This window comes from Alosa sapidissima, chromosome 15 (genome assembly GCF_018492685.1).
Source record: "Alosa sapidissima isolate fAloSap1 chromosome 15, fAloSap1.pri, whole genome shotgun sequence".
NCBI lineage: Eukaryota > Metazoa > Chordata > Actinopteri > Clupeiformes > Clupeidae > Alosa > Alosa sapidissima.
Window position 1 is genome coordinate 12995515 of NC_055971.1, and position 15000 is coordinate 13010514.

Here is a 15000-nt window from a genome sequence, read left to right on the forward strand (position 1 = left end):
ATAAAGCCTTCTGTGTCCTGTGTGCATCCGGCAGGTAATTCCATACGACTGACGCCGGCTAGTAGCGCATGAGAAATTACGCAACACCACAGTCCGCCGGCACCATCTGCACATGAAGACCCGATCTTGATCTCGGAGATAAACATCCGAGATTAAAGCAAACAAACATGGAACATTTAAGGCCCTCCCAGGAGGTGGAGGCTGATTGGGAGAGGGTAAAAAAGACTGCCCTAATGAACGGGTGTTAACGAGCCCGCTGTGATCCAGGCTCACTGGAGGAGCTGTTTGGATATGTCAGGGGTGGGGTTGGGGGGGGGGGAGTTGATGTCGGGGGCATGTTTTTCAGACTTGTGAACGCTGTGAGAAAAAGGTAGCGCTGAAGGAGGCTGAAAAGGCTGTGAATTGTGATTCAACCCCTGAATAAGGCAGAGGCTTTAGAGAGAGCGTTGTGGGAAAAAGAAAAGAAAAACACAGAAGAAAACCTTTTTACATTCTTTTTATGTTCTTTTTACGTTCTTTTTACGTCTTCCAGTTAATACATAAATACATAAATGAAAAAACAAATCTAACGCTGAACCACTGAGTTCAAACTAAGTAAGACATAAGGCATTGACACAGGGATTTGCAGACTCAAACGACCAGCCAACCAAGCCCTCATACAATAATTTTGTCCCACACAAGAGAAAACAGAGCAAGTCATGCTGCATAAAGAGAAGTAGGCGTGTGTAGCCTACTTAGTTTTTATTTGTACCTCTTTAAGTAACTATTTGGTTAGCAATACATTTTATGCTGCATTCTGGATTATCATGTTGTGAATACACTCCTTTGAATTGTGCTCCAACACATTCTATGTAAGACTCACAAGTGCAACCATTCTGAATAGTCTTGCTCCTACAGCTGTTCCCTGTACCGTGACTGAGGAGTGAGCTGAGGTGGCCCTGAAGTAGCCTGAGTGTGCATTGGCGTGACCAGCCAGATAATGTTTACTGTGTGTGTGTGTATGTGTGTGTGTGTGTGTGTGTGTGTGTGTGTGTGTGTGTGTGTGTGTGTGTGTGTGTGTGTGTGTGTGTTCGATGTTTTATAGCGTGTAATGAAGAAACATGGCTTATATCAGTTGCCTTTTGTTAACTCATTGAGTGCCAAAAACGTAATATTACGTTTTTAGCTTTTTTTAAATTACGAAACTAGACACTCTAACACACCTTATACTGTATGTGATTTTGGGAACTCTGTGATGAATGGAAATGAAATATATGACGATCGAAAACTCATGAAAACGCACAATCTGGACATTTTATCTGGACATTTTATCATAACTCGGTTGCCGCTTTTGGTCGAATCAGTGACGCATGCACGTCAGGTCAAAACCAGGCCATTTTCGTGGGTCTATCACTAGGTGGCAGTCTCGCCAGGTCTCGCTGATCACTTCCCAGAAAGTTTACACAAGTAAGTAACAGGCAACACTTCATATTTCATGAAAGACGTTATAGCTCCATTTCTAGAAAAAAACAGCGATTTTGATGAAAACTAGCCACTGTTTAGCTTGGGATTTCTCAGGAACAGAGGTGTGTAGAAATACACGGTTTGCACACACCGAGAGCCTAAAGTCTCACCTTTTAAACGAGCCATTGCGCCATTGTGTTCATAGCTATAACACAGAATATGCTGTGGCTGTACAGAAATCATCAACAATGGTCTAGATTGCTGGCACTCAGGACAAAGCTCCCAAAAACAGCTTGGCATTCAATGAGTTAATTTGAGATTTTTTTCACCCCTGAGTATTTATGCTGCTTTCAGTCTGTTTTGAGCAAGCCTCAGAAGAGTGAGACTATAAAAGCCTACCATTATTGTAATTTTCTTTATGTATTTTTCATGTGTGTGGGTGTGTGGGGGGTGGGTGTGTGTTTGTGTGTGTATGTGTGTTTGTGTGTGTATGTGTATGTGTGTGTGTGTGTGTGTGTGTGTGTGTGTGTGTGTGTGTGTGTGTGTGAGTGTGTGTTTGTGTTTACTTGCTCTGGCTGGTTAGCATTGGACAGCAGCGTAACCATCCAGATAATATACAGATTGCTGTGTGTGTGTTGTGTGTGTGTGTGTGTGTGTGTGTGTGTGTGTGTGTGTGTGTGTGTGTGTGTGTGTGTTTACTTGCTCTGACTGGCATTGGACAGCGGCGTAACCATCCAGATAATGTACAGGTTGCTGTGTGTGTGTGTGTGTGGTGTGTGTGTGTGTGTGTGTGTGTCTATTTACCTGCTCTGGCTGGTTAGCGTTGGACAGTGGCGTGACCATCCAGATGATGTACAGGTTGTTGAGGGCGGCGCTCGTGGTGAAGGTGCAGGGCAAGATGGCTGCCTGGCCGCGGGCCACCTGGACGCTGCTCTGACTGACCGTGACCTCCAGCGCCCTCACACACACTACAAGGCAGAGACAGGAGAACAACAAAGGTTAAAAGCGTGAAATGTATTACTTGTTAAATGATGTATTCAAACATGTATTATTTATGAAAACATACCCCACAGCTATAATGTGCTGATACCAAATGCACTGTGTGAAATGTCTGTATGGCTCTTAGCCTCATCACCCCACACTAAAGGTAATGGTATAGACCCTATGGATCATGAAAAACAAATGGTGATGATTATAGTCAAAGGAGATGATGCATGAAATCTACTTCACAATTCCCTCTTCCTGAAGACGAAAGGAATATTTTTCAACTGGAGGCTCTCTGTCGTGAATGAACGAACGTACGCCGGCGTTTTGGCGTTGTTACTCAGGAAAATGAAATATATGAGGAGGAAAGTACGTACACGTAGCCTATTTTTGCTCCGGCTAAACGTATTACGGGCTAAATTGGGTTAAATCTCAAAGCAAAATTTATCTCTGTTCAAGACTCATCAGGAGGTAATCTTATCTCAACTTACAAAGGAGCACACTGGCGCTAATTGTGTTATAGCTATGTTTCATGTCTTGAGTTGCCGGCCACCATGGTGCCACATGGTAGCATAAATCAATTGTCCAGGTAGGAGTGTCTGCCTGTGTGTGTGTGTGTGTGTGTGTGTGTGTGTGTGTGTGTGTGTGTGTGTGTGTGTGTGTGTGTGTGTGAGTGAGTGTTTAGACGCCAGATGACCATTATTCACATCCGGTCATACGACCCATCTGATTTTATACACCTTCAGTCATTTGTTTATACCAAGCTTTGTTTATAAAGCAGTCTTCCGGTGGAAGGCAAACATGCAAACAAGACTGTAATGCAACATTTGGACATTTGCGTAGACATCTTTGCCTGGAATGTATCTAGTTATAAATAATGTGCATCCCAACAGCCAGCCTTGCACAATCTCTCACCCTTCCACCTCGACTCTACTCCTATCTATGGGTTCATGAGACAGCAGGATCATCAAAGAATGCAGGCTGTTACTGTTAGATCGCTCATCACTCAAGGGTGGTATATACAAAAAATCTTTTTTCATGTGACATCATCTCTGCTCTTCTCCCACCTCCTCACTCCACCATGGTTGTGAGCTGTGTGTGTGTGTGTGTGTGTGTGTGTGTGTGTGTGTGTGTGTGTGTGTGTGTGTGTGTGTGTATTTATCTGTAACCTGTAGCTCACACATGGAAGCATCGGGAAGGAGAACACTCGGACTCTGCTTCACCTCACGTGTTTCATGGTTACCCCTGACACACACATACACACATACACACACACGCACTTCTGACATTTCCCCTGCTTGCTATCTACAGGTCCTCAGTGTATCCTGCTGTTATTGTGTCAAAATAGCGGAGCGTTAATCCTGTTTCATACGACCCAAATAGAGCAGCGACGCGCTTGGCCGTGGAGGGAAGGAGAGAATGAAGGAAGGAACAAGGAGGTATCGGCAGAGGAGAAGGCGGCCTGCCGGTGGCGAGTCGGAGGAGACGCAGCGGACGGATGGCTTATCTTGGCCCCAAAACGCCCTCCTCCTCCTCCTCCTCAAAGGCTGTGGCTTTTTGAGCTGGCCAACAGCTGGAGTTTCATTTTCAAAACACTGGATTAGAGGATGGGGGCCTGGGCGGGCTAAGCCCAGATGACCAAAAAAGAGAGAGAGAGAGAGAGAGAGAGAGAGAGAGAGAGAGAGAGAGAGAGAGAGAGAGAGAGAGAGAGAGAGAGAGAGAGAGAGAGAGAAAGAGAGAGAGAAAGAGAGAGAGAGATAAATAAATACATGGAGCAAATCTTTACAACCAGAGCACGCATCCCCTGGTGCTACTGTATAGGATAGAATGGATGAAACAGTTTCTTCACACCCCTTCACCCAGACACACTTACTATGATGATCAAGGCGACACAGCACAAAACATGGATTCAGCTGGGAAGATACAACTCAGAAGGACTGTGCTGCTGGCACACTCAAATCCTTCTTAATTTCAATACAGCCTTGAGTATTTCTTTTGTTTGCTCGGGTCTGCCATGACCTTGTTTTAATCTATCCTAAATCTCTGACCACAACAGTGGACTGGAATGAAATGGGAGGACAGTGAAGTGGACAGCAGCACCATTTTGAATCGGACTAATGCCCTCATCATCAAGTCTACCACAAAAACAAAGAAATGGCTCATCTCTCCCCTGTCCCCTATGAGGCTATTGTGCTAAATAAGCTATAAGCTTCCAAAACAAAAAATCAAATTAAGTAGCAAAATCGACTGTATTAAAGTATAATCCTGGAAGAACTCTTAGCCCTTGCCAGTCTATCACACCCTGCTGTGGGATTAGTTCATCTTCTGTTTCATCTCCCGTCATATCTCCCCGCTTCCAGAACACACAAGCGACCCACAGATACAGCAGTCCCCTCCCATCCTCTGTGTGTGTGTGTGTGTGTGTGTGTGTGTGTACGCATTACTTTTTCATAGGTAAGTGTCTGCAGCACTCTAGTCTCCCGGCACTCTGCCACCCTACCCAAGAGCACCAGAAAAGACAAACACAAGTGCCCTGTTGTCGTTACTTCCTCTCCCTCTCCCCCCCCCCCCCTCTCTCTCTCTCTCTCCATCTCCTCTCGCTCGTCTTCCTGGCGTTGTCGTTTCGGAGGCTGGCTTTGGCCACCCCAGCGGGGGCTAATTGAGTCACCTTGGGGCGGTCCTGGAGAGGCAGGGGCTGGGTTACCAAACAGGCCCCTGCTCCTTTCATCCCAGAGCCGGGTGTCAACGCTTATGTTTATTAATGCATGGAGGAGAGGAAACAAAGAAAGAGAGGGAGGGAGATAAAGAGAGAGAGAGAGAGAGAGAGAGAGAGAGAGTTTGAAACTTGAAACAATTCACTCTCACTAGATCTACAGTGCTCCTAAAATACAATACTAAAACACCATACTGCTGTGTATGTGTGTGTGTGTGTGTGTTGAGTAAGAATGCATGCTTGTATACTGGACCCTTTTAAACTGTCATTTGCTCTCAATCTCTACCCCTCCACACACAAACTGACTCTTCCTTCACTTGTCTGCTCATGGTCCAGAGCCCACTGCTAGAGGAATCCACCAAGTGAGATTGTGCTGAAGTGCTGAGATGTGCTGAGTTAACAGTTTAAAAAAACCCTGTCTGCTGCCCAACCCAATCCGCCTCTACTATCTGACTATCCCTGTATACAGTATAGAGACATACAGTTGCAACCATATATACCAGGGATGCCCAAACTGTGGTCGATGTATGATATATACAGTACATCATTATCATTAAATATACAGCCTGGCCAAAATCTAAATCTAAATAAAATCTAAATATAAACACAAAGAAAAATAGGCACAGAATATCACATTAGGACTGTTTCAATAGTAGCCTATAGATCCCTAGTTGATGTATGGTTTTATGGTTTCCTGGTGTTGTCACATATGATGGACCTGTTACATATGGTAGCAAATACTGTAAGTGCACTAGCAACATACGTCATTTATGGTTTTATTTATGTTTCCTTTTTTCTTTTGCCTTCTTTGCATGTGTTTATTTTTTTGTTGCCTTGGCTGCCTGGGGACGTCAGATTGCGGCACTCTAGATCAGCACAGGATTCTTAGGCGTGTGTGTGTGTGTTTGTGTGAACGCCTGAGCAACAACAGGGCAGTCCCCATGAGAGAAGCCCCCTCCGTGCCAAACTCAGGTGGCATAGCTCTGCCAGCTGCTCTCTGGTACCCTGAAAACACACACTCACACACGCACACACTCACACTTCCTGTTTCCTGAAATGGCTACCCTCTACAGACCTAAAGCTTGAAAGGTGTATAAAAAATTATAAAGTTAGCCAGAACATCATTTGTCTTGTCCATTAAGAGCTTATGGTTTCGCCGCTGTTGTTGTCATCGGTGTTGCTGTTTACATCCTCCACTGGGAAGAAGATGCAATTACTCATCTAAGCTTTACTTTACCGGTGGTTTATATATTATATACCATTCATGTCAGTATTAATAAATCATAACAAATGTTTAATGCAGTACTTTGATTACTTTGAACACTGAATGTTACACTAGGTGGCATCACATATCTCTAAGCCGACATAATTGACTGCCTGCCACTAATCCATTAACTTAAGAACATTAAGAAACATTAAGCTATGTAAGCATTATGATTTACGGGACAGTATCAGTCAAGGGATTGGTTGTGCTGTGGCAGCAGTAGTCACTTTGTTTGGCAAGACATAATGTGTTTCAGTAAACTCTAAGAAAACATGGTTTATCAATATTTTTGTTTCTTAATTTTGCTTATGTTCAATTCTAGATGTGAGCCTTGAGAGACGTTCATCGTACATGTATCATTCATATATTTGAAATGCCTCCTGGTTCACTGACACGACATGGGCTAACATGTGACAAAGCGTCGAGTTTAACATTCCTGCACTTCCCAAACTGACTCTGTCACCCCTCCCTCATTACAGATGGCACCATCGCTCTCTCTCTCTCTCTCTCTGTGTTGCGTAACACCGCAGCAGAGTTGAATGCAAAATGGATGCCCCCTCCTGCCCTGCCCTGTGATGTGCTCTTAGTGAACTCCGAGTGAGCCGGAGACATTCCGAACTACAGCGGGCAAAAGGGTGCAGCGGGAGACCACAGGACAAAAGAAGAGAAGTCATGAATATTTTAGGCAACAAACATCAAGAACACACACAAACACATGTCTACACAAACACACAGACACATGTACACCCCCCCACAGTCATGTGTCCACACAGACACACACACACACAAACACACACACACACACACACAGAAATACATGCCTGCACAAACACACAGACACAAACAGTCATGCGTGCACACACACACACCACTTTCTGTGCCATAACAAAATGGAAAAACATCACACAGCAACCAGAGAACAGATCCTGCCAGTTATGTCTGCTGGTTTCCGGAACATTCAGCCAGCCAAGCGTCTGAGGGGGGAGCCCCCGTCGGGCTGTCCCAGTCCCCTCGTTGCCCCTTGACCTGCCCACTGTTGGGGGTCTCTGCCTGTGCCAGCACCTCTCCCCCCGATTCATCTGACCTACATAATTCAACAGCCTCCATCCATCAAGCCAGGGCACGCCTGACAAGCTAGACCCCCTGAGTCATGTGCCGTATTAGTTCACCTGAACATAAATACGGTCTGTGCTGCTGGTCTGCAACCTCAGTCTGGGGTGACCAGGTGCCATGTCCAGACGCTGTTGTTTAGACACTCTGTTTTTAAATGTTCTGTTCTGTACTGTATAATGACCATAAACTACATAGAGGAGATCTAGATCAGAGACGGTTGATAAAGTTAACTATAGAATCTTTGTCTAGAAGTCCTATTTAGAACCCTTTGATGTTGAGATGTTAAAGCCTTCTAGAATCCTTTGAGCCCTCAGCCCAAGAACAGTGAACTCTTCTAAAGTTGCTTTTACCATGCGAGAGAGAGAGAGTTTTACACAACCATCAAACCTTCTTTTCTATGGGTCAGTATCAGTCAGCCCTCTGCAAAAGATCCTTGCTTGCACCAGTTAGCCCGAGAATCTGGAAAGAGTCTCTCATCCCGACTAATCTGCCTCACCTACAAACCTGCTTTGTCAGGTAGCGCCGCGAGTGACACACTGGCCCACACACCTACATAACGCTTCAGCCCACTCCGTGCCACGCTGGCCCTCCATCTAGAGCTCCAGACAAAGTGCTTTCTGTTGTTTGTTGTTGCTCTTGTTGCCTCTATCACTGCTTCCTGGCCCTGCTCTTAAGACAGAGACCTCTGGAGGAGGAGATGAATAAGTAAAGGTGCCAGTTTCCTGCCGATGTGATGTCTATGCAGATGTGAAGCTGCACGTGGGCACGTGGGAGCGGTTGGGTGCCGTGGATGATGGGAAGTGTAGTTCTTGAGATGGGTGGGGGAGGGGCAGAGGGACCTCTGGACATTTTTCCCCCCTCAGGGAAGTGTGTTACTCGAAGGGACCCTTATAGGATGGCCACACAATGGGCAAGGTCATTTTTCCAGCGGTCAGTGGCCATAGTAGTGTGTGAGTGTGAGTGCTGGGTCCAGGGAAGGAGTGCGAGAGTGAGCGCGAGTGGCGAACACTAATGCCCCGATCACTGAGTGACCAGAAAGTTAAAGTAGGCCACGGCCCTCCTGCACGAGATTAACCCCACTGCACTGGAAGACGGCTAAAGCCTCCGACAGATGGCTCCGCGCAGGCAGTGCCGCCCGCCACCGCCGCCAAACTCCCGCTTCTTCGGCAACGACGCCATATTTGTAATGGACGCCGCTCATGTATATTTCATGCGTCATGCAAGTTTCACCGTGGCGCTTTCACGGGTGTGTCTCCAGCGAGCTGTCGTTGGTGACATGAGCTCGCACGGGGCTTGGTTTTTCTGTGAGTTGAGGCAGGGTGTGGAGCTCTTTCTCTCTCTCTCTCTCTCTCTCTGGATGGTGCAGCTACGCTTGTGGATTGGGCTTCTCAATCTGCCTGATAATGCTCAGGTCTTGAGCTTTGTGTGAAGCTCTCGTGGGGCTTTTACCATTCAATTACTCCACAGCTTCAGCCGAGGCAAAGATGGGAACTGGCTTTGAAGTGCTTAGAGGGAGAGCCACAAAACACTGCACTCTTCAGTCCGGTTCACTGTTTGATGCAAAGAGCTCGAACACACACACACACACACACACACACCAAACACTGTAGCCATTAGCAGTCATATATGGATAAATAAATGGCTTTAACTTCCCAGTTTGAAGTGTCATGAATTTATGTTTTTTCTTCATGTTGCCTTCAAAGGTTGTCAGTTTCAACATTTTATAGATTACAAAGCCAATGTCTGAAATTGTTCACTGTGAAGTGTGTGCATTTCATGTACGCAGTAAATGTTTTCTTTTTGTTTTTGCAAATGCAATTTTCTGTTGTTATGAAGAGAGAAGAGAGATCAAAATGATGTTCACAAAGTAAGTGTAATTTTCATAAGCAGAGCCAAAGTCTCTGAGCAATAAACAGGCCAGCCAGGCGGTTGTTTACATAAACAAGAGCCTTGGACAGCATCCCATTCTTTAACCACTGGCCCTCTCTATGCACAGTAAACGCTTCCTGTGGTTGTTGCTCGGTAGCACTTGGGGATTTCTAATTGGATGTTGGGGCTAATTTATCAGCCGCCAGCTTGATAGCCTGCTCTGCGGGGACCCCTGCCCGCCTACCCACACACCCCCTCGTCTCATGCAGGTGAAGCTCTCTTCTCCACCTGACAGTCTCTACATTGCCTGAGGCGTAGAGAGGATGGGGTTTGGGGCTTGAAGGGGTGGTGGTGGTGGTTTATACTGCTGGGATATCGCAAGGCGAAAAATATCTCTATCAGCCTGACGCTACTCTACCCGAAAATAAAGCATCTCCTGGCAGCTCCCCCCACGCTTGGCTGCCCAGGAGCCCTCCGGGGCGCGGCCTTTAAATTGCTCGCAAATAATCCTCTCTTCTTCTCCCCTCTATCTCTCTCGCTCTTGTTCTTTGTGTTTTGGCAAGGGCTCCATATTGAGTGGGTATAAATAGGCCCCAGACTCCGGCGGGGTGCTCCGGCAGCCTCGGCAGGTGAGGGCCCGCTTTGGCTCAGCCATCTAAGGGGTGGGCAGGTGAGGATGTGTCCACCCTGCTGGGGCCCCTGATAGAGAGGAGCCTCGGTCATGGCACAGGCCAATCTGCTAACAGGTAACTAAACCTCCTTCTCAAAGGCACTGGGTAGAGTAATGTTTTGGGGGATTCATTTTTCAAATGAATAATATATAAGAGTAAACACATACTACTAATACACAGAAGTAAAATAAAAATAGCACAAGCATGTTTTTCCTTAGACAGGCACTGGAGTTATTGTAACTGTATGTGTGTGTGTGTGTATGTTTTGTGTGGTGTGTGTGTGTGTATGTGTGTATGTGTGTGTGTGTGTGTGTGTGTGTGTGTGTGTGTGTGTGTGTGTGTGTGTGTGTGTCAGTGTGTCAGTGTGTGTGTGTGTGTGTGTGAGTGGTATTTCTGTTTAAATTACAAATATTTATTTTAATGCGTTGGCTGCGCTGTTCTAAAACAGAGAGAGAGAGAGAGAGAGAGAGAAAGTGAGCCGGCGAGAGGGAGAGAGAGAGGCAACATGACCTCCCATGATTCTCTGATTCTCAGCTCCTAAGGCAACTAGGAGGTCTATCAGCTTCCATCTGCCTCCGATGATGAGAGTGCAAAGGTCAAACCAACCCACATACACACAAAAAAAAAACAAGTTAGCTGCTCAGATGGATGGAGTCTGGAGGTGAGGCTACTGCTGAAACGGTCATATTTCAGAGCCCAGAGAAATAAATAACACATTAGCTGCTATGAAACACTCACGACTCAGCGAGTGAGGCCTTAATGAGAAGCTCATGGTGATGAGCTAAAGATTTTCATGTGAAAACACTGAGATTAATCCCATCAATCATCCTCTCATCCATAGAGTGGCAGTTACTATTAGGCTTGATGTGCTCTATCACTGTCATCCCAGCGTCGCCTTAGTGTCCTACTCGCTATTCTGACGCCGAGGCAGCTCTAATGCCAAACCACAGAGTCGATAGCCCCCGATACATTAGCAGTGTCATTATTTACACCATATTGTGTCCCAGTAAACGGCACGCAAAACCCAGCTCGCTCGCAGCACAGTCATTAGTTTGTACAGTCAAGTATGCAGAAAATCTATATTTCATAACTACAAGGCAATGCGCAGCCCCGGTGGGAGAGCGGGCGGGTGTATTAATCTACATTTTTCTCTGCACTGACAGAGCGTTCATCAGATCGCCTTAACGACCCCCATGACTGCCGTTTGTGTGGAGATACAGAATTATGATGTCATTAATGCAGATGGTTATTACTCTTGGGCTGGGGAGTGTGTGTGTGTGTGTGTGTGTGTGTGTGTGTGTGTGTGTGTGTGTGGGGGGGGGGGGGGTTGCTGGCCTTTGGTTTTTCGGGAATGCCTAATGACCGGTGTGTGTGTGTGTTTGTGTGTGTGTGTGTTTTTCCATGTTACTTTTGAGGTCCCTAGGCCAAGCGCTGAGCTAAGCAGCCAGCAGCAGTAGTGGTGAGGTTGAGATCTCATATCCTCACATTCATGTTCGGGGTCAAATTAGCATTCGTGTTTTGTTGGGCAGATTGCTGACGTCTCAGACGACCCCGGTGGGCCTTGGCTCCTGGTCCGCCGCTGGTCCACCGCCGCACAACCAGGGTCTCCGGGAGACAAGGTCGAGATGGAGCTCAGCAAATAGAGGTACCTCAAGGTTACCGTTGGTCATCGATATACATAAAAAAACAATTTCCCTGTGTATCCACTTGGGATACAAGACAAAACCAGTGTTAGAGCACAAACAATATCATTTTTTTTACAGAAAAAGGTAAAAACACTGTTGTACAGCTCCCTGCTTTTTTGCCGTATGGCTGGTCCGTTCTCTTGCAACATTAGCTCGCTTGAGTTCTCCAGTTCCGCTCGGCAAAATCTGACACAGCTTTGCTGAGCCATAGCTAGCGTGGCAACAGGCGTGCTCCAGACTGCCCGAGCCTCGTGACAAAGCACCCAGGCCTCTACGCCTGTGGCTGGGGCCATATGCTTCCATCGCATCCGGCCCTGGACATGACAAAAGGCCCAGGACGACGGCCTACCACAAGGCTTTTTGAAACACACCATAAGCTCTGTGGGTTGTTTTTTTTTGTAACCCTTATTTATCGGCTTGTGGAAGAAAATAAATGTGGAGTACTCCGGTTCCTGTCAGGTGGGATAAACCAGAGCCACCCTGGAGATCAGATGAAATATCAAAGAGGCCACCGCCACTGCTGCTGAGCGCAACAAAACAATCATTTCGCCACGCCATGGTCGTGGGGGGAGGGTTAGGGGGGGGTGGGGGTGTGAGGATGGGAGGCGGCAGAGCCTATTGATTTTTATCGCTCGGCTCTTTAAATCGACACAAGAGTCCGTTAACATTCACTCTTTTACATGTTAGCTGCGTGTCCCCCCTCTCCCTCTCGCTCCTCTCCTTCCCCCTCCCCTCGACCCCTGCACTTCGGGGGGGGGGGGGGGCTGGGGGAGGGTGGGGGTATGAGGATGGGAGGCGTTAGCGCCTATTGATTTTTATCGCTCGGCTCTTTAAATCGACACAAGAGTCCGTTGACATTCACTCTTTTACATGTTAGCTGCGTGTCCCCCCTCTCCCTCTCGCTCCTCTCCCCTCCTTCCCCCTCCCCTCGACCCCTGCACTTCACTCCAGTCCTGATGATCCCCCAACTCATCGAGGGGACGATCGATGGCGGCCAGAGTCAAGCTAAGAGTGGCGGATAAAAGTCTGACCGCTCCGCCGACGAACCATCATGAATCTGACATCTACAGAGACATGGCAAAAGAGATTGAGACCTCCGAGGGAGAATGAGTGAGAGAGAGAGATGGAGAGATTGGAGTGGGGTTGCAAAGGCCATTGTTCAAAGCACCAAAGTACATTAAAAAAGGCAGGCCTGACAAATGCCGTTCCTCTGGGTGCTATAGACTAAGGTGTACAAACCACACCACGTATAGATTTTCTCTCCGTGAAGGATTAGCTACTCTGCTCAAGTAATCCATTCATCTCGCCGTGTTATTTGTGTTTCCCGATTATTGTATCTTTTGGCTTGCTTGCACAGGCCCTTTGGGGTACAAATTTCCCCATCCTCCACCAAATTCTGCACAAGAAGGATACAAAAGGAAGAGTGATGATGCCCCCCCCCTTCATCCCCAAGCCTCAGACATCTCCTACTCTCTACAAACCTAATCCAGATGGATTACGAGACGGAGATCTCCAGCAGCACCACCTGACTGGACTAAACCTGTCAAAAAGCCGGGGAGTCAAAGCCCAGTGGCCGCCGGCCGGCACAGCACGGCAAATTCTGTTTACGGGGTGGGTGGGTGGGGGGGGCAGTGCAAGCCCTGAGCCTTCAGACAGCTTTAATCCCATCCCATGAAAGCAAATCAATATGGGACACGCCACTACCTGTCCCAACGTAATTAACTGGGTTACATGAAATCTAGACGTTAAAGCATTTAATCCCCCAGATGGAATCAGGTGGAAAGAACTCCAGTTCAAAGACGGCAGCTATTCTATGGGAAGTGCTGTACATGGTGTGTACAATGACCTATGATGGGATTGTGTGCATCTGATTTTGACTGCTATCTTCCAAATCGTATCAGTGATATTATCCGGTCACACATAAACCAGACACTACAGTACAACTCTAAATATACAGCTCATAAGAAAGACATGGCAACAATGTAGTATAGTATAGTATATATACTTTTTTGATCCCGTGAGGGAAATTTGGTCTCTGCTTTTAACCCAATCGGTGAATTAGTGAAACACAAACAGCACACAGTGAACACACAGTGAGGTGACGCACACACTAATCCCGGCGCAGTGAGCTGCCTGCTACAACGGCGGCGCTCGGGGAGCAGTGAGGGGTTAGGTGCCTTGCTCAAGGGCACTTCAGCCGAGGCCCACTGGTCGGGGCTCAAACCGGCAACCCTCCGGTTACAAGTCCAGAGTGCTAACCAGTGGGCCACAATGATAAGAGTATGTTCAAATTTGTATGATCAGAGAGGAGGAATATGAACATTAACATTAAACTTTCTCTGAATCAATGACACCTCTAATTTAACTAAAGTACAACTGACCTGTCATACAGTATATTCAATAGGAATATGTGCCGTAAGTAATGGCAGAAAATTATAGATGAGCATCATACTCAAGCCCAAAATGTGACTCAAACATGGCCAACTTTCAGTCTTTCAGTCAGAGACATCGCTAAAGGCTTCCGCACACAGGCACCGACATGAGTGCGCCACGCTCTGCTTTCGACGTTCAATTCCATTAGACTCCATTGTGTACACAGCAACCCCGCACACCAGCGCCACACTCCGCCCCCGCTATGTCGATCACGCTTATGATTCGGTTACGATGCGCCGCCGAATAAAGTCCATTGTTGATCGAATGATTGTCAGTTACAACCGCTGGTGTGCGTGAGCAAGTGACAGAAAGTGTCAGCGCATTCATGTCGGAGCCTACAGTATATCCGGAGCGCTTAAGACTGCTGATTCATCCTGTGCTGACCACCTCACACTACACACTGGACAACACATCCAGTGCCTCATAGTGGGGATCATTTGCATACAGCCTCTGGCCTGTAGGAGATGGTGCTGTTGCAGGGCCTTCAGTAAAGTTACTGTCTTTCGCCACGGCCCCCAACAACACCAGCACCACCAGCGGCACCACCCCCTCCACCCTCACCAGTGTGCCCAGTGTAGCGCCACCCTGCTCTTGGGTTATGAGGGAGTCCTTTTGTCTGGCGCCATCCACTTCCCCTCCCTCCGTTCTGTCCTGGATAATCAGGCGCGCTATTCATGCGGCGCTCGCTAGCTCTGGCCCAGACGGAGAATGAGGCACATTCAGATCTTAATTACTGCAGCTACACACAGACACACACACACACACACACAAACATACACACACACACACACACACACACACTCATTCAACATTCTATTTCTGTGA

The 15000-nt window shown here is 47.2% G+C and overlaps 1 protein-coding gene across 2 annotated transcripts in view; it reads right to left on the minus strand.

Annotated features, from left to right (window-relative positions):
* The window catches only part of igsf11 (immunoglobulin superfamily member 11), a 67176-nt gene that overhangs the window by 10604 nt on the left and 41572 nt on the right, over nt 1–15000 (minus strand). For both annotated transcript variants that reach the window (XM_042064493.1, XM_042064492.1), the window contains exon 3: nt 2248–2411. In XM_042064493.1, the coding sequence (XP_041920427.1) occupies nt 2248–2411 (164 nt within the window). The remainder of the gene's footprint in view (nt 1–2247; nt 2412–15000) is intronic.